Source organism: Cupressus sempervirens, chromosome 5 (genome assembly GCF_028749045.1).
Source record: "Cupressus sempervirens isolate cs-2001-9-10 chromosome 5, ASM2874904v1, whole genome shotgun sequence".
NCBI lineage: Eukaryota > Viridiplantae > Streptophyta > Pinopsida > Cupressales > Cupressaceae > Cupressus > Cupressus sempervirens.
Genome location: NC_143122.1, coordinates 188135393 through 188156351, shown reverse-complemented (window position 1 = coordinate 188156351; position 20959 = coordinate 188135393). Strand labels below are relative to the sequence as shown.

Genomic DNA, 20959 nt, shown 5'->3' with positions numbered 1-20959 from the left:
TTTTGCAGATCATTGTTAGTCTCAGAGAAATTTTTTACATTCTATCTAATAATACTAGAATTATCTTCTTCTTCATCAGAATTTTAATCTAACATATTTTTCTTAGTTCCAAACTTTTCATCAATATTTGCATTTGTGCATTCAACTATTGTCTTGGTTCTATGATTAAAACATCTATATTCCTTACTTTTTAATGAATAGCCAAGAAACATACCTTCATCACTTCTCAGATCAAACTTATCAATATCATCATCTCTCTTAATATAACACTTGTTTCCAAATATTTTGAAATACTTAACTAATAGTGAATAACCAAACCATAACTCATAAGGGGTCTTGCTCATAACCTTTCTGATCTGTACTCTATTCATAGTGTACACTGTTGTATTGACTACTTATCTTCAAAATATCTTGGATACATCATTCTCAAACAACATCACTCTTGCTTCCTTTGCTACTAATCTATTTCTTCTTTTTGCAATCCCATTATGTTTAGGTGTCCTAGGTGATGATAATTGTATCTTGATTCCATTCTCTTCACAAAAAATATTAAACTCTCTAGAGGTGAATTCTCCTCCTCTACTTGATCTCAAAAAATTTTATCTTAACACTAGATTCATTCTCAACTCTATTCATAAATACCTTAAAATTTTCGCAACCTTGAGAATTCTCTTTAAGAAATGCTACCCATGTCATTCTAATGAAATCATCAACAAAAATCAAGAAATACCTTTCACCATAGAATCCTCTTGTTATAGAGGACCACTCAAATCTATGTGAACAATCTCCAGCTTCTCTATGGTTGTGAACTTCTTGCTAGGAAATGATACCTTCTTTTGCTTAGCCAAAATACATTCTTTGCAAACAACATTAGTAGGCTTTATTATCTTAGGAAAATAACTAACTAAAAATGTGCTACTAACTTTTACAATATTATCAAAGTTTATATGATAGAATCTCATATGCCATAGCAAACTTTTATCCACTTTAGCAAACAAACATGTCATTTCAATGGGATTCAACTAAAATACATTACCTCTAGACCTAGTTCTAGTTCCAATCATCTTACCATCTTTATCCTTGAAAGTGCAAGTCTCTTTTTGTGAATTGTAATTGATACCCTTTATCCACCAAATGGCCAACTCTCAACAAATTATGCTTTGATCCATCAATTAGAAAAACATCATCAATGTTAGTTCTTCCATCTAAAGTAGTGAAGGGAAATGAGAGCATCCTAGAAATTCATCTGAGATTAGTATGCACATCCTGTATACAATAGTTCCTTGTACAACTTCTAATCAACAAATACAAGTGCATACTAATATGCCATAAAAGCGGAAACAGACATAGTTGATTTCCCACAATTAAAACCTTAAAGGAAAGTGATTGTAATTTACTGATCTAAACAAAAGTTAGCAGCATTACAACATATAGATTATTACTCTACAATCATAGAACTAGAAGAATTAGATAGAATAGAGAACACAGATATACATGGGTAGATAGAATAGAGAACACAGATATACGTGGGGAAAACATTTTCAGGTAAAAAACCCCACCCTCCAAACCATCAAGCTAATGTATTATTTAGTAACAAGTTACAATACATTTTCAGCCTTCACATGGAGATTTACATCTTGCTCCATTCTAGAGAAAATCCGGCAGCATAACCCTATGCAAATAACTTCTCACCTCTCTCTTCCACTCTATTGCATTTACAACATGCAATATTCATTTTATGAACATCTTAAGACCCAACAAAATGCCCATAAAAGAGTTGGGCATTTTTCATGGCTCAACCACCAAGAACCATGCACAATGCCACATGTTCATGCAATACAAAGAAAAGGGCATCCATCCCTTGAATAGGCAATGATAGCTTGTCACAGAATCTGCCAAAAATAGCAGTCACAAGAGAAGTGTAAGGGAATCCGTCATACCAACCTATTTTTGGCATATTCTCTTACACACACCAACCACTCATTCTTGGGAGCCCAAATAGGCCTCATGTCATAAGATGCTCTTACACCTGTCATAGCTCATTCCTTAAATAGCTCTTACGCATCATAGGAATCTGTCATAACCATTTCAGCCATGATATCCTTCACACACTTCAAGATGTCGACACATGTAAGTGATCAAAATGCTAATTAGACATGTACACTCACATTTACATATTATTTGCACAAATACATTTTACAAAACAAATAATAATAATAGGAATTATACAAGGTTGAGACACCTTATTCCTAACATTCTCCCACTTGTCGAACACCTTGTAAGAGCAACAGGAACATAACAGGAACTAACCGCTATAGGCCGAAAGGCCCATAGACTCCAAACACCATCTGAACTTCTTAGTGCCCACTAGTTTCGTTAATGCACCTGCAACATTCTTCACAGTATCTACCTTCTCCAAATTTACCTTTCCATCTTCTGCCATATCTCTCACAAAGTGAAACTACACATCAATGTGCTTCGTTCTGGCATGGAAAGTTGGATTCTTCGCAAGGCAAATAGCACTCTGACTATCACACCAAATAGTTATCTATTCTGCATCAACACCAACATCAGAATGCAATCTCTTAAGCCAAATGGCTTCCTTACAAGCATCAAAATTGATGAAACTATATCATCGCAGCCATCCATGAAACAACATAAATCATAACATATGCTCTCGTGCTCCAACTAGACACCTGTCCAAATAACACAAGCATAAGATCCATGCAATAACAAAGGCTACACACACTGCCACCACTTCACTGTGCTCATGAGCTACACAGAAGCATCAGAAATATTAACTTCTTAGCCCCAACAAAACTGTGAAGTCATCCTCCAGAAAACAAGATAAAACATCAGCCAGAACAACAACCAAACTGATTTGTCCAATCCAACTGATAAACCCACGAGATTGAAAATGGCATCCACAGTAAATGCTAACTCATCCAATCACCCATACCTCAAAGGTATCGAACACCAGAAAACTCATGCTAGCAACATAACCAACCCATAAACTGCAACCTCAAGCTTTATGTGCAAACCAATCGATGAAGACCAAACACATACAAGAACTCCCACTGCATGGATAATGTCGAATCTAAAAAATCAATGGCATACTGAGTCTACTGATAACAACACAAAGAAAGTGAAACCATGTAGTACCAAGGACCATCCACAAAGATATGCAAATCCTGTAGCAAAACACTGCAAGAAACATCTCTCTCATCCAGTCTCCACAAATCTCCTATGTCCTCCACATCTAACAAAGACAAGAGATAAAGGAACCAACTTGCCATCACCCAAAAACAATGAAGTACAAGTGATAACAATTTGACCACAAAAGAGTGACCACATAGCTCCAACAAATCTCAAAAAATAATGTTATGTGAACCCAAACATTCAAGAAGATAACCAAGACCAAAGAAAGAAGCTGCAAACCATAAGCATGTAGCATGTCCTTCTACAAACACTTCTAAATGTCAACTGTGCCATGTATGATCTCCTTCATAGCCCCAGCAGAAAAGCCAAAACTACATCCAAAATTGTTCAACCTCAATAGATCAAACATAACCTGATATCATAAATCTACATGGATGTAAGCCTCTCAAAGAAGATCAAACAAACTCCATTTCCCGTTTCAGGAAATCAGCCCACTACCATCTCCTATTGTCATCATAAATGAAAGTATACTTCAAGGAGATAACCATGTTATCCATCTCTCACAATGAATCCTCCAGAACCATCTATCTGCAGCTCAAGATCCACAAATATGAAAGAAAAGATAAAGCACCTGAAAGTAACATTGGGCAATACCTCTCAAGTGATAAATTTCCAAGCAGACCAAAAGTGGGGAATGACAATGCTCCTTCAAGATATGCAAGTCACCCTATGACTTATCAAAGAACAATATCCTCATAGGTCTCTATTGAACTTACGTCCAACAAAGGTGTAGGCTCCTCGAACTTTCTGCTGAAATTTCATCAAGAGTATACATCTCAACAACATGTCTCTCATCTCAAGAAAACTCTAGCCTCACCTAAGTCTCCAAGTATCCACAAGCACCTATAATCAATCACTCCATGCAAAACTCCACTACAACATAGCACTATCATGAAGTATCAAGCAAATGATCAAAGTACTTAATACCAAGAAACTAAAACAAGATCAATGTCAAAAATCCAACCATGGAATCAGGAACATAATCATGACATCGTGATCTAAACCATCTCCTCCAAAGAGATAACATGCTTCATGTGATCATACTATAACATGTCACAACTCTAAACGCGTATCAAGAGTATACCATGACATAATAATGAAACCATCCTCATACCAAGGATAACATACCAAATAAAAGCATAAACAACATCTATACCAAGGACCCCTTGAATCCTAAAGATGTCAACATCTCCAATTGCATGAAGATACCATCTCCAACTAGTGAACCAACAAATATGAAAGACCCTTCTGCAGCAATAGGATCTAAGGCATTCTCCAACATCTGCAACACTAAAGAAGATCATCCATCACCATTTGATGGAAAAATATAGCCATTGCTAAAACTCCCACTGATGCGTGATACCAAGTTTTCCAAGCATATGACATAGCATCCTCCAAATCTGAAAATCATCTAGGTTCACACATCACACTAGGTGAAACCAAGATCTCCACACTAAGGAAAATCACCATGCTTTAGGACTCCATAACTGACTATCCAAGTACGCAAATATCATCCATCCTCTCATCTTAAAGCAACCACACAAATGCACAAGTTCCCACAAACAAGGCCAGCTAACAAGTTTGCACCAACACTGAATCAAATCTGGTGAATATAGACAGTCCACATCCAAGTTATCCCACTGCAATTAAATGGGCGGCCTACCCACCTGACTGCATAACTTGTAGATCCAATCATTGCAACATGAAAACCCACTATCACATTAGTGACATATACAAATGAGATCAAAGAGAATAATCACGTAGACAACATGACTCAAACACTAGATCAAGCACAAATCTGATTTGCCAATTATGTCCACATCAAGCACCATAGTCTAGGAATCCAACAAAGCATCACCATAGAAATGTTGAGTGACTAATCACGTACCATCATCTCTATGCAGAGAAAGAAAAACACCTCCTCTCACCATGCACAAAGAATGCATGCATGTAGAACTACAACCATCTCATCTGGTACCACTCTAAAGGAACAAGAGTCCAGAAAATAGCTCTTCAATAGATCTACAAAAAACCACAAGCTTTTTATTTCAACATGCAAAACTTGCAAAAATATTGTGTTTAAGAACACCCATGCACATCCACACCCACTTCTCATCTGGAAGACTCAAAGTTTGAAAAAAATACCAAACAACTAAACCCAGAATAATGGATTATCATAGATGAACATCACCATAGATTTTTTAGGAAAATCTATAAACCCCTTCAATCCAACAAACAAGAATCCAAGCCATGCATGTATAAAAATCCAAGAGGAAAACATAGTACTGGAACTTTAGGCCCACTTGTAGACCAATCCCACAACTACTCCTAGTGCATGCATCTGAGAGAGAGAGACTATCCAGAAGCTTCCAGATCATCCAATGATCAACTCCATAGTCTCAATGCATTCCAGGTAACAAAAGAGACACCTTCAAATACCCATGCATCAAGATTTATTCTACTGTCAACCAAGAGCTCTAGATCAATGTCATTTCAACATGACCAACTCTATTTTCTCTATCTTCACCATCCTTCAAGAAATGTTTGCTGTCTCCTGAAAGAATAAATCAATTGTAAGACTTCCGCTCATCAAAGGATTAATTATCAGTTAATTTCTTCAAAAAAAACTTCTTCAAGCTCTACAAGCTAAGAAATCTTAATAGAAGAAATACCCAGAACCAAAAAACTCTGTGAATCCTCCCATGCAAACAACATGTAATTCACAAAAAATGGGCTCTAATACCAATTGAAGGGAAATGAGAGCATCCCATAAATTCATCTGAGATCAGTATGCACATCCTATATACAATAGTTCCTTGTACAACTTCTAATCAGCAAATACAAGTGCATACTACTATGCCATAAAAGCGGAAACAGACATAGTTGATTTCCCACAATTAAAACCTTAAAGGAAAGTGATTGCAATTTACTGATCTAAACAAAATTCAGCAGCATTACGATACACAGATTATTATTCTACAATCATAGAACTAGAAGAATTAGACAGAATAGAGAACACAGATATACGTGGGGAAAACCTTTTCAAGTAAAAAACCCCACCCTCCAAACCATCAAGCTAATGTATTGTTCAGTAACAAGTTACAATACATTTTCAGCATTTACATGGAGATTTACATCTTGCTCCATTCTAGAGAAAATCTGGCAGCATAACCCTATGCAAATAACTTCTCACCTCTCTCTTCCACTCTATTGCATTTACAACATGCAATACTCATTTTATGAACATCTTAAGACCCAACAAAATGCCCATAAAAGAGTTGGGTGTTTTTCATGGCTCAACCACCAAGAACCATGCACAATGCCACATGTTCATGCAATACCAAGAAAAGGGTGTCCATCCCTTGAATAGGCAATGACAGCTTGTCATAGAATCTGCCAAAAATAGCGGTCACAAGAGAAGTGTAAGGGAATCTGTCATACCAACCTATTTTTGGCATATTCTCTTACACACACCAACCACTCATTCTTGGGAGCCCAAATAGGCCTCATGTCATAAGATGCTCTTACACCTGTCATAGCTCATTCTTTAAATAGCTCTTACGCGTCATAGGAATCTGTCATAACCATTTCAACCATGATCTCCTTCACACACTTCAAGATGCTGACACATGTAAGTGATCAACATGCCAACTAGACATGTACACTCACATTTACATATTATTTTCACAAATACATTTTACAAAACAAATAATAATAATAGGAATTATACAAGGTTGAGACACCTTATTCCTAACAAGTAGTGGATCCAATCCATGTAATATGACAAGCTCCATTGTTACCAACTCTAATAATACCTCCATCATAGTTCCTACATTTAACAAACTTATTCATGTCACCGGTTATGTGATGTGAGCAACCACTATTTATTATCCAATCAAATTTCTTTTCAACTTGGGAAACTAGAGCCTTTTCTTCTCTAATTTCTCTATCAAGATTATCTTCCTTAATAGATACAAATCTTATCTCATCATCACTTTCACTCTAAACTTTTTCATCAAATTCTTCTTCTTTATTAGCATACAACAAAATTCCTAGGTCTCATAGGATTGAAAATTTTCCTTTATACTTTTTCTCTCTTGTAGGACATTTAGATGCATAATGAAAAAACTCATTACATGTCCAACATTTAAAGATATTCTTACCATCTTTTTCTCTTCTCACAAGAAGTGTTATACCTTCTTCAATCTTCTTGTCTTCATCAAATATGGTTCTCTTTCTAGTATAAAAATCTCCATGTGTACTTGCACTTCTAGATAGGCTTGGTCAAACGTTTAGGACACTAAAGGCTATCTCAACTCTAGTCAAATCTCCATATTGTCTCAGACATACTTTTGATGCTTCCAATCTTCCAAGAAATTTCTCCCTAGAAAACTCCTTAGTATAGGGGATTGGTAATTCAATCATTTGAGCTACTTGCTTGAATTATGGTGTTAAGGTTTTCAGAATCTTCCACACCACTTCATCTTCTTCTTTGGTTCCACCATATGACTTGATTTCTACAATAATTTTTTATATCTTACCAATATGGCTTCTTACATATTCATCCTCCAACATTTTAGCGTCTTGAAATGAAAATATCCAATTCTACAATCTTACATTTTTTGTATGTTCATCACCTTCAAAAATAGAATCTAAAGTTATCCAAATCTTATGAGATGTATGAATTGACTTTACCTGACTATATTTATTTTCTGAAAGAGTTGATAGTAAATATTCTCTAGCTTTGATGTTCCACATGAATAGATCTCTCTCTACTCACTATATTCTTCAACTTTCCCTTCTTTGACAATTTTATTTTCACTCTTTGTCAAGAGCCAATAACTTGGACCCATGCATAATAGATGAGTCTTCATCTTCTCCATATAGTAAGAACCATATAGAGAGAGTTTCTAGCTATAGGGCTTCTTGTGCAAGGCCCTAAAGGTAGCCCCTATGAGAATATACCTCCCATCTACCATAGTTGCTCCCATCAAATCTACAACCATCCTTTCTAAAAAGATTCTCCATCGATCTCCCAAAGCTATTAAGCTTATCCTTCAAGGACTTGATGCTCTGATCCCAATTGTTAGAATATATAGTCCACTAATATAACTAGGAGGGGGGTGGCAGGGTGTGAATTAGTTATCCAAATAATATAAAAAATATCAACCTTATTAAACTTTAACCATATGAGCAATGTAATCTAAAACCACACCAAGATACTATACACAATAACACCAAATATGTTAACTAGGGAAACCCTTGATCAGAGGAAAAACCCTAGTGGGGATGAGAGCCACAAGATGATGTACTAATATAAATATTCTTTGTTAGAGGATGGACCCTATTAGGAGTAAATAACAACATTCAGTACATATCAGTCTGTGTTAGGAGATTCCTGTTAGTTTGTGGTGATTGATCAGGGAAGTAATGTACATACTTCATGATTCTTTGGCCCAACATATTGTAATTTACTACAACCCTAAAGGGGAAAAATACTTGTATAATGCATCTTAGGGTGAGAGATTGCCTCATTGTGGGTGATGCAAAAATTTCTTCTTGCAACGGTATTGAGTTGTAAGGGATTATGGATTATAATTAGGTTGTAATCACTAGATTGTAATAATATTGGACTTCTTGTTTGGTGGATGTAGCCTAGGGTTTAGGTGAACCATGTTAAATCTTGGTGTCTTGTGTTCTCTTCTATGTGATTTATTATTTCCGGGTATTGTTTATATTTGCATGTAATTGTTATTTTTGTCTAAGGTTAATCCTATCAAGTGGTATCAGAGTGATGTTGTTTTTTAGTTATCCTCTGTAGGAAAGTCTCACTATTGAGTGGGAGTCTTATGGTTGAGTGGGAGTGATGGAAAATGAGGGTAAGCTGAAGGTTGACAAGTTTAATGGGCAGAACTTTCAGTTATTGAAAATAAAAATGGAGGACTATCTTTAATAGAAGGATTTATGGGAGTCATTAGAAGGAAAAACTAAGAATCATGGAACTATGACAAATGAGGACTGGGATCTTTTAGATAGAAAGGCACTTGGAAGCATTTGATTATGCTTGGCACCAATAGTGACATTTAACATTACAAAAGTGAAGACGAGGCATGAGTTGATGAAAACCCTAGCAATACTATATGAAAAGCCCTCTACTTCAAATAAGGTATTTCTCATGAAGTGTTTATTTAATATGAAAATGACAAAAGGTGGATTTGTTGCAAATCATTTAAATGAGTTTAATATTGTTACTAATCAGTTATATTTTGTGGGTATTAATTTTGATGAAGAAATTAGGGTTATCTTGATTTTGTGTTCTTTACCTAAAAGCTAAAATGGCTTGGTAATGCCTATGAGTAATTCTATCTCTAGATCTAATACCCTACAATATGATGATGTGATCGATGTTATTTTAACTGAGGAAACTCGTAGGAAAACCTTAGGTGGATCTACATCAGGGAGTGCTTTGAATGCACAAAGCAAAGGCAGGATGACTAAGAGAGGAAATAATTCTAGAAATCATGGGAAACCAAGAGGAAAGCCAAAGGGGAAGAGGTCTCAATTGAGAGGACCAAATGACTACTAGTAGTGTGGGAAACCAGGGCATAAAAAGAAATATTGTTGGACTTGAAAGAAAAATAAAGGAGATAAACCATAAGGGAATAGGGAGGCAAATGTGGTAAGTAACAAATCTAAAGAGGATGCTTTTCTTCTATCTTTAGAAAGTATTGATGATTCATAGGTTTTAGATTTTGGTGCTTCATTTCATGCTACACCTCATAGAGTTTATTTTATTGATTATGTTCAAGGGGATTTTGGGCTTGCTTATTTGGGGGATAATGAACCTTGTCAAATTGTTGGAAAAAAAAAATGTTAATATTAACTTGCTAAATGGAAATCATTGGCTAATAAATGAGATAAGACATGTTCCAAGGATGAGTAGGAATTTAATTTCAGTAGGGAAACTAGATTATGATAGTTACATAGTTACTTGTAATGATAAAAATTAGAAGGTTTCAAAAGGTTTCCTTGTAGTAGAAAAAGGTTTGAAAGTAGGCACCTTATATCTTAGTATAGGTCATAATGTTCCTTCTACTTTGATTGTTTCAGGAAAAAAATGAATGTTCAGGAATAGTTGTTGTAGTTGAGCAAGAAGAACAATTAGTTGTTGTAGATTCTGATATAGCATTGTGGCACAACAGGCTTGGGCACGAGTGAGAAAGGTATGAAATTAATTCATTCAAAGAAAGTTTCACCAAGTCTAAAATGTGTTAATATGGATTTTTGTGAAAGTTGTCTGTATGGAAAAAAAAGATAGTGAGTTTTGTGAAGACTAGGAAGGAAAATAAAAGTGAGAAATTATAGCTTGTGTATAAAGATGTATGGGGACCAGCTCAAGTATCTTCCCTTGGTGGTTCTCATTATTATGTTACATTTATTGATGATGCAACTAGAAAAGTATAGATTTATTTCCTTAGAAAAAAATCTAATGTATTTCAAACTTTTAAGAAATTGAAATGTGTGGTTGAAAATGAGACTAGTAAGAAATTAAAATGTCTTAGAATTGATAATGGTGGTGAGTATTGCAATATTGAATTTGAAGATTATTACTCCACTAATGGTATTCATAGACTAGAAAATTGTTCCAAGGACTCCACAAGAAAATGGAGTGGCTAAATGCATGAACGGGACAATAATGGAGTGTGCAAGGAGCATGAGGTTACATGTTGGGTTGCTCTTAAACATGTGGGTGGAGGCTATCAATAATATTGTATATCTAATTAATAGAGGTCCCTTTACTATTTTGGGTTGTGGTATTCTAGAGCAAGCATGGATTGGCAAGAAGGTGAGTTATTCTTTTCTCAAGACCTTTAGTTGTGAACTATTTTCTCATATAGATTCTAAAAATAGAACTAAGCTACAAGCTAAGTCAAAGAAATGTGTATTTATTGGATACGGCATTGATGAATTTGGTTATATAGGCTTTGGGATTTTGAAAATCAAAAAATTGTAAGAAGCATGGATGTCATATTTAATGAGAAAGTTGTTAGGAATAAGGTGTCTCAAACTTGGATAATTCCTATTCTTTTTTTTTTTTTTGTAAATGTATTTTTGATAGATAATGTAATTAAGTGTGAGTGTACATGTCTAGTTGGCATGTTGATGTGTCACTTCACTTGTATGTTTCAACATCTTAAATTGTGTGTAAGGAGATCATGGCTAAAATGGTTATGATGGATTCCTATTACACGTAAGAGTTATCTCTGGAAGATTTGATGACGGGTGAAGACATGAAGACATGTGGTAATTGATCATTGAGTACTATACACTCGAGTCTCCAACTCATGGTTGTTCTTTGGAAGTTTCCCTAAAAGGGAAAGTGCATGATATAAGCATTTTTAGGGTCCAAATTGGAGAGTGAGAAAGTGTATGTTGGTATGGTATGTTGCTACTAGATTGGTCTTCTATTTCATTGTTCTCTTGAAAGAACTTGCATTGCAAGTGTCTTGTAACCTTTTGTGTTGAAGATAATACATTGTGCAGGTTTTGGAGGGGTGGGGTTGTTTTACTAAAAGGTTTTTCCCCACCAGCATATCTTTGTGTTTATGTGTTTTCTTTCTATCTCTTTTTTTGTATCCATGGTTGACTGCAATATTATTGTTTACATAATATTAAATCTAAAATTGTAAGGATTTAATAAGAATTTGCACAATACTTTCCTTAACAGATGATTGTAGGAAGTTGTTTTCACACCTAAGTTTCCTTGTAAAAGTGTTGTACAAAGATCTGTTGCAGCAATATGAGAAGAAAGAAGATGATTATGTAGAATTGGATGATATTCCAAAAGATGATGTTCTAGCAATTCCTCGTGATGTGCAATAACTATAACAACAAATGCCACACACACCAACGAATGTTAGATGGTCAACAAGGCTAAGTAGACCTCTAGAAAGATTTTCTCCCTCTTTATATTCTATTTTACTTACTGATGTTTTTGAACTATAATTTTATGATGAAGTTGTGTAGGCGGATACTAAGATTAAGTAGGATTCTGCAATGGTAGATGAAATGGACTCCTTGCTAAAGAATAAGACTTGGGATTTATGCAAGTTTCTTGTAGGTAAATGGACTTTATAGAATACATGGTTTTATAGGTTGAAAGAAGAGGATGGAGGTAAGAAAAGATTTAAATCTAGGTTAGTGGCAAAAGGATTTGCATAGAAAAAGGCATTGGTTTTGATGAGATATTCTCTCTTGCTATAAAAATGACTTCTATCTGTACTATTTTAAGTATTGTGGCTATTGAAGATTTGCATTTTGAGAAACTTGATTTTAAAATAACTTTCCTTCATGGTGATTTGGATGAAGAGATATATATGGAATAGCTAGAGGGATTTGGGGTCAAGGGTAATGAGAACTGAGTGTGCAGATTGAAGAAAAGTTTATATGGCTTGAAGCAAGCACCTTGGCAATGGTATCTAAAATTTTCTAGTTTTATGCATGAGCATGGATACAGTAGGTGTCATTAAGATCATTGTATTTATTTTAAGAGGAAGGATGATGAAAACTACATTATTTTATGTTTATATGTTGATGATATGCTTGTAGCTAGGTCTAACATGGATCACATTAAAAGGGTTGCAATACCAGTTAGCTCATGCATTTTCTATGAAGGATTTGTGGGCAGAGAAACAAATCCTTGGTATGAAGATTTGTAAAGATAGAAAGAACAAAAAATTGACTTTATCTCAGGTTGATTATATTGCGAAGGTGTTGCAACATTTCTCTATGGAGAGGAGAATGCTAAAGCTTTCAACACACCTTTACCTAGTCATTTGAAGTTGACTAAGGACATGTGTCCCAAGACATAAGAAAAGGAGGATAAGATGTCCAAGTTACCTTATGCTTTAGTTGTAGGAAGCTTGATGTATGCTATGGTATGTACAAGGCCAAATATTGCACATGCAGTGCATGTTGTTAGCAGGTATATGAGTCATCTAGGGCTTGAGCATTAGAATATTGTTAAATGGATTCTCAAATATTTGAGAGGAACATCCAATAAGTGTCTACATTTTGGGGGCTTTACTACTAATTTACAAGGATCTATTGACTCAAATTTGGTAGGGAAAATTGATACCAAGTGGAGTACTATAGGTTATGCATTTATTATTGGTGGGGCAACTATGAGCTAGGTTTCTCAATTACAGAAGGTGAATGCATTATCCACTATAGAGGCAGAGTATGTTGCTACTATAGAGGTAGCTAAGGATATGATATGGCTTTAGTTCTTACTGGAAGAACTGGGACCCCCTTAGAAGGATAATTATTTGTTTATAGATATTCAGAGTTACATTCATCTTGTGAAGAATTCAGCTCTGCATGCAAAAGACAAAACACATATAGTTGTTGTACCATTTCATTCTATCAATTTTGGATGATGGAAAGTTAAAGTTGGACAAGATACATATAGATGATAATCCAATAGATATGTTTATAAAGATAGTGACAAGGGAGAAGTTGAACTCCTCTTTAGCTTTGGTTGGTCTTCTAGACTAAATAAAATAAAAGAATGGCTGAGTCTAGGGTGTTTTGATCCAGTGGGAGTCCCATGTGGTTGTGGTATTGCTACAAGATTAGTCTCCAAGTGGGAGATTGTTGTCTAGTATGGAGTTTGATCAGTCTCCAAGTGGGAGATTATTAGTTCATGGTGGTTGATTAGGGAAGTACTGTACACACTTCATAATTCTTTGGGTCAACATGGTATATTATAATTAAATGTAGTTCCCTAAAGTAGAAAAAATACTTGTATAAAGGGCCTTAGGGTTAGGGATTGTTTCATTGTGGGTGATGCAAAAATTGCTTCTTGCAATAGTATTGAGTTGTAAGGGATTACAAATTGTAATTAGGTTGTAATCACTGGAACATAATAATATTGGACTTGTTGTTTGGTGGATGTAGCCTAGGGTTTGGGTGAACCACATTAAACCTTGGTGTCTTGTGTTCTCTTCTGTGTGATTTATTATTTCCTGGCATTGTTTATATTTGCATGTAATTCTTATTTCTATCTGAGGTTAATCCTATCAATTCCAACTTGGTTAAGAGTTGTGGAAGACAGTTGGACCCACCACCCAAATAGCTTCAAGGGAAAGATCAATGAACCCACTATCCAAGTGATCTTTGTATTATTCCTTGTAGAATAATATAAATGAATAGTACTACTCCTTTTTCTTTCTCTTTCTTGTCAACCACACTTATGCTCCTAATCTAGTAACCAAATCACAAATTTCACATCCAATAATCCCTTCGATCACTTACTCACATTCAGGAAACTCTACTCCTTTTCAAACTTTGCATGCACTTCAATATTACAATCATATTACAAACAAGGAAAACATCTTTCCTTTATACCATATCTTCAAAATAATTCCTTGAGTCAGCCCAAAGGCTTTTCCAATTAATTATAATAAGATAATTAATTAATTTACAATTATAATAGCACTTTCAACTCATAGTTTATACAACTTCTCATATGTGTGACACTAGAGTTTGCGCATTCATTGACATCATCATTAGATTGTCATAAGTCATTGGTTGATCGTGCATCAACAAATTATATCATTGCGAAAGGATATAATGCAAACATTAGAAACCACTTCTCAAGTACTCTATCTATGTACTACTCTCTATAAATTAGGTACAACTTTTGTATATCTTCAACTCATGTGTTGCACATTGAACCTTCACATTAGGACACTATATCGAACATGTCCATGAATGTGCATCACCAGAGAATCAAAACACTGCCCGTACAACTAAGATCTATGTATGCTACTTTTTACTGCTATTTTTTCCATTGATGTCAACATAGTAGTACCATTAGCATTCATGCTAACACTCCTTTATCCCAATAAGATTCTACTCTCAGTTTACTAATAAGAGATAGTCTTTTTGATAAGTGTTTTCTTGATATAAGTTGTCTTCTAACTAATCATTTTACCTTTACCTTTTCTCATACCCTCTTTACTATTTCCCTCACCATTATTCAGTGCCTAACTCATTAGCATATGGTTGACAAAAAGTGAAACCATTATGTGTTCTAATTATTACCCACTAAGATCCTTATGTATGTGCCCTTGGTACATTTCTTAACATTATCATATACTAACAACTTTTTCCTTTTAAAAGATAGGGTAACAAGTCAAAACAATATGCCAAATAGTTTGACATCAATCACACATAGTATAACTAATATCATGTTATCAATCATCTTCTATCTATTAGCATATTGACTTCTTCAACCACTTCATTAATTAAATTAGTTATGCCAATAATTATACTAAGCAATAGGTGCAAAAGGAGGTAGTTCTATTCTTGGTGTACTTGATTTGGATACTCCTAACTCAGTTATAGACAATAATGTGAAAGATATTATCCTAGGTGTAAGATAGTGTGACATCTAGTAGCTAGTCATTAGCTCCTAGACTCACTTCTAATATAAAACTTTATATCTAACCAGGAATGATATAAAATAGAAGTTATGATCCCAAAATTTATGTTCATGAAGGAAACATCCCTTATGGGAAGTTTAATGTTGAGGAAACACAATATGAGTCACTAAATAACCTCTAGGACTAAGAAATCACCTTTTTATGAACCTTGTTATGAGGAAGGGGGAAAAAATACTAGAAATAGATCTAAATCTAAGATGATGTGCCAAAAACTTTGATGAAACCTCAAAATAACTTCAAATAATTCTAGATCTAACACCTTCCAACAAGAAAAGAGTAGAATCTTGACAAAATGAGCATAGAATACCACTATCCCTTCTTTGTTGAAATGATAAAAGCATATTAATTTAAGATCTCAAATAGATATATTATAGTATTCATATCATTTGGTGGGAACACCTAGAAAACCTCAAAAGATATTGCAAACTTTTGACTGTATCCTTCATTCATCAATCGAGTTTCTATTATTATCAATGACAAGGAGTAATTTCAAACCTTAAACTCAAACTTTAAACTAAAAGAGTTTAAAAGAAAATTATCCATCCTAAGAAGTTTCTTGATTAAAATTGTATTAGCAAAATGAAGGTACTAATAATCACCCATTCGACATATAATTTCTAATCTATTAAATAATCAAAATAAAAGCAGAAGGGGAAAAAAAATTGTCTAACAAGACATGCCATGAGTTCAACTAGTAAATTGATGTCTAAGAAAACTATCAAGTCTTAACAAAATTATTAAGAAATAATATAGTCTCTCTCTTTAAAAATTTAAAATCCTTGACTAGAAAACTTAGCCTTTTTATTTAATAAAACTCACCCACCAATAAGAATATTCCATGCTCCACTAAAGCATGTGTGTTGTTGACAAAAAAAAGAAAGATCTTTATGAGGTGGTTACAATTGAAATGATTGCAACTACTTAGGCACATTACCATTCAGTTAAATAATGAAGATCTTTATTATCACTCAAGAACTTGTCATTGATGCTTCTATTTGCGAATTTTGGTCCAAGACACATGTCTCACAAGTGGGCACTACCACCAACCTTTCTTTTTCTTCCACCCAAAACCCTCCACAAGCATGACACATGACATTGTTGAATAAAAGGGGCTCGCAAAAAATAGAAGAGCTAAGTCACCAATAGGTATCAATAGGGGCACATCTCAAATAATGTTTGAGATTTGCAAAAAATGAAAAACAAAATGCATGAAATAGTTCCAAATACCAATTTACCTTTCATTATCCTTGAGATGTGTGTAGACTTATCTACAATGACTTTAGTCTACCATCATAGAATCAACATAACTTAGGCTCATATTTTGTGCAAGTATCTACTTGAAATTTTATAAAAGTAGTAAAAAAATTAGCATATATTATATTTCATCTCCAAGGAATTCAACTTCACAACAAACTAAAGGTCAAATGACAATAAAAACAATTAAGGGGTATCCATTTCGTCAAAGTCAACCAACAAACAACATTTACCCATCCTTTATGATGTCAAGACCTTCCATTCAATTTAACTTCATCGCTACTAAACAACTTCACCAAAAAAAGCCCAAGACACATTGATAATGCATATAATCATGTGAATATCTCCCCCTCCAGTTGAATTTTCTATAAAAGAGTGAATATAATATCATTATAAACTAATTATTTCGACCAATCCATTTACTAAGAAATCTAATATCGTTTTTACATGAAAACTGCCCCCAAATCCATCGTCTCCAACTTTTTTGTCAAAAAGGGTGAAAGGTTTCATTGTCAAAGGAGAGAAAAGTACCCTTGTGTCTAAAAAACTATTGTTGAGACTAATAATAAGCAAGCCCCTTATTAGGTCAACATTGATATTTAGGTTAAGTCTTTTAGGTGGTGCATGAAACAAGCCACATCGTGTGGGACGCGGCAACGTACTAAACGAAACCTACCTTATCAACTAGCAATAGTCTTGAACCACCAGTCACTCCAATCCCTTTTCCTCACCAACTCGGTCAAATACACATGAGACATACATTAAATTGCATACCTACTAACAACTTTCCATAACTGCATATATAGTTATACTTCCCTCTATTCTCCTCCACCCAAACACCCATTTCCTTGCACTTCGCTTCCTTCAATCTTTTGTGTCATTCACACTGCTCTCACCTTCATAAACAACGTAGGAATCATTGAATATGGGAAGATCTCCCTGCTGTGAAAAGGCGCACACAAATAAAGGGGCATGGACTAAAGAAGAGGATGACAGGCTCATTGCCCACATTCATGCCCATGGTGAAGGCTGTTGGAGGTCCCTCCCAAAGGCCGCAGGTCTGCAACAAAATTCGTAATATGTTTTGTTTTTTTTAAAGAGGTTTTTGATTTGATTGTGTTTAATGTTTTGTCATGTTATTTCTGTAGCAATATTTTGAATCACACTCTCTGATCTATTGTCAGAATGAAATATAGTGTAAAAGAACTCAAAGAAACAAAATTAAGATGATGTTATATGCATTGAATTGTAGCCAAACTTAATGACTTGTTTTTTTTTTGTTATCTGAATTGAGAGGATGATGTACATATAGACTTTCTACAAAATTTGTGATTGATTTATTTTTTAATTGAGAAGATGTTGTACATATAGACTTTCTACAAAATTTGTGACTTATTTATTTTTGTTATGCGAATTGAGAGAATGCTATATACATCGATTTTCTATCTTTGAATTTAGAGGATGTTGTATGCATTCAACAAATTTTTAAGATTTTCTGGATTTCATTGTGTGGCTGATGAATGGGAAAGAAGAATTTTAGAAGACCATTATCATATATTACAACTTTTGTGAAAACTATTATTATAGATTTGAGCAATGAAGGGAATGATTGTGTTTTTTAATCCAGGGCTACTGAGATGCGGGAAGAGCTGCAGGCTAAGGTGGATTAATTATTTGCGCCCTGATCTCAAAAGAGGAAACTTTTCTGATGAAGAAGATGAGCTCATCATAAAACTCCATGCCCTCCTGGGAAACAAGTAAGATTTTTTGGAATTATTGGATACACACTGATCATCAATTATTATTATTATTATTTTCATAACAATAGTTATCTATATATTCGTTTTATATGTTATTGTAGAGTGGTTTATGTTGAAATGTTAGTATCTCATGAGATTTGTTGCAGGTCTCGTTGGATCTAAGAGTAAATAATTAAATTAGTTTGTGGCGAGATTTGTGGTTATGTTGATCTAAGTTTTCGGTTTTTAAGTCATAAAAAGTAAAGTTTTTTGTTTCAATATGAAATTTTTTTTATGGTCAATTTCAAAAGTTCAGGTAGAACTCAATTTCGTAGGCATACTGTTACAATGTTATGAAGAAGTAGCTAAGATTTTATGTTATTGCCGTTAGTATTCAATGCAGAGAAATCCATGTTCTTTACATAGCTCACCAGTCTTGCCTTGTCAACTACAATAAATCGGTTCTTCGTTCAAAGATCAAATTGATCTCTTGAATTCCTTTCCCTGTTGAATTCAGGGGCTTCGTTAAAACTTTGTTGCCACTAGTTTTGCACAGTTATTTTGATATTTGAAAGATTGTATTGATGTTTTTGCATCATTTTAACGGTTCATCATAGGAAAGATGGTCCTTTAATGTTTTAAATGTTTCGGATAGATCCCTCATCGGAATGATTGATTTTAAAAAAACGTTTTAAATAGAACTTTATTGACTATGTAATATTGAATTTAGAGACGGCCTATATAATTTGTTTCATGATTCAGATCACCTTCAAATGTATATGGTCAGAAGGGTCACAAAATAAGATCTGAAGCATTGATTCAGAAACTCATCCAGCTGAATAAGATCCGAAACACTGTGTAAAAAACATACCCAACTGAATCTCCAATATCGATTCAAGATCAATTTTTAAGATCATACATACATTTTTTTTTCCTAATCTTTTAATAAATAGGAGATACAGATGATGAAAACAAATAATGATTTCTTAATTTTTTTAAACCAAAACTACAATTTATATGAAACATAGCCACGGCAATTTAGTAAATTATTTTTGAATAAATTCTATTATCATCTGAATTAGAACATGATTTTCTGTGAACTGAGAGTCTCTGTGAATCCCTATTCCAGATGGTCTCTGATAGCAGGCAGATTGCCGGGAAGAACGGACAACGAAATAAAGAATTACTGGAACACCCACATCAAGAGAAAATTGTTCAGCCGAGGAATCGATCCAAACTCTCACCGCTCAATGAATTCCTTGAACAATAATAACAACAAGAGCAGCAACAGCAACAACAACAACCACCGCTCAATAAAGCAGGAGATTCATGTGGCAGATTTCTTCGCATATGACCACCCGGAAGTGACGAGCTGTTTTGAACGCGTGGCGTCAGATGCAGGCAGCAGAAGCGAAGAGCTGCCACAAATAAATCTGGATCTGTCCATCAGTTTGCCTTCTTCTTCTTCCCCTCCTACCAATCATAATAATAATAATAGAAAATTGGCAGCCATTGATTCTAAAGAGATGGTTTCGACTGGTACATTGTGCTGCCACGTGGGTTCAGCAATGAAGGACGGCGCCTGCTGCGAGAGCAGATACAACGGAGAAAATGGCGGTTTACAGCGGGGCATGCCTTGTGATTACAGCCTACAATTAGACTTATGACACCTCACTTTGTTGTTATTATTATTATTAATTCATGGCTGTCATAGCTCCAAGAACAGCTTCAACATAATATGTAGAATAAACCGAAGGGAAAATTTGATGGGTTTGTGAATGTAGAAAATCATTTCGCTGTTTCTTGATGTGTATATTATAATTGATTTCATTGGTTTTGGTTCAATCGATATGTATAATAGAAAAACAAAACAATTAATGGAGTTTTAGCTTTTTTAGCTTAGTTTAGTCTGGTTTTATTCTTGTTAAATGTTGGGGACAATAATTGATCTGTAGTGGAATCTTTATGAGCCTTTCAACTTCTCCAGCACACAATGGAATCTTTATGAGCTTTTCAACTTCACGAGTACGCCCCTTGACATAGATTTCATTTTGTAGAATATAAGATAAAGAAGGATGGGTTTGTGGATGTAGATGATTATTTTGTAGTTTCTTATTTGTAACTTAGCTAATGCGTATATTATAACTATCTCATACTCGAGATTATTCTACAAAATCAATTCATTAATTAAGCCAAAATTAACAAAGTCAATTATAATATACACATTAGCAAAATTAA

General features: G+C 34.4%; 1 protein-coding gene across 1 annotated transcript; it reads left to right on the top strand.

The window, feature by feature from the left end:
- The first annotated feature begins 17787 nt into the window (after window positions 1-17787).
- LOC149555039 (uncharacterized) lies at window positions 17788-20522 on the top strand. The gene is made up of 3 exons (XM_089829064.1): window positions 17788-18040; window positions 18610-18739; window positions 19851-20522. Exons 1-3 carry the CDS (start codon window positions 17908-17910, stop codon window positions 20386-20388), a joined length of 801 nt encoding a protein of 266 aa, XP_089685190.1. The 5' UTR covers window positions 17788-17907; the 3' UTR covers window positions 20389-20522.
- The last annotated feature ends 437 nt before the right edge of the window (window positions 20523-20959 follow it).

Bases quoted from the DNA above. Each gene is read 5' to 3' on its own strand.
- LOC149555039 (XM_089829064.1), top strand. From the start codon at position 17,908: ATGGGAAGATCTCCCTGCTGTGAAAAGGCGCACACAAATAAAGGGGCA. The intron at 18,041-18,609 runs GTCTGCAACAAA...TTTTTAATCCAG, and splicing joins GTCCCTCCCAAAGGCCGCAG to GGCTACTGAGATGCGGGAAG. The intron at 18,740-19,850 runs GTAAGATTTTTT...TCCCTATTCCAG, and splicing joins CATGCCCTCCTGGGAAACAA to ATGGTCTCTGATAGCAGGCA.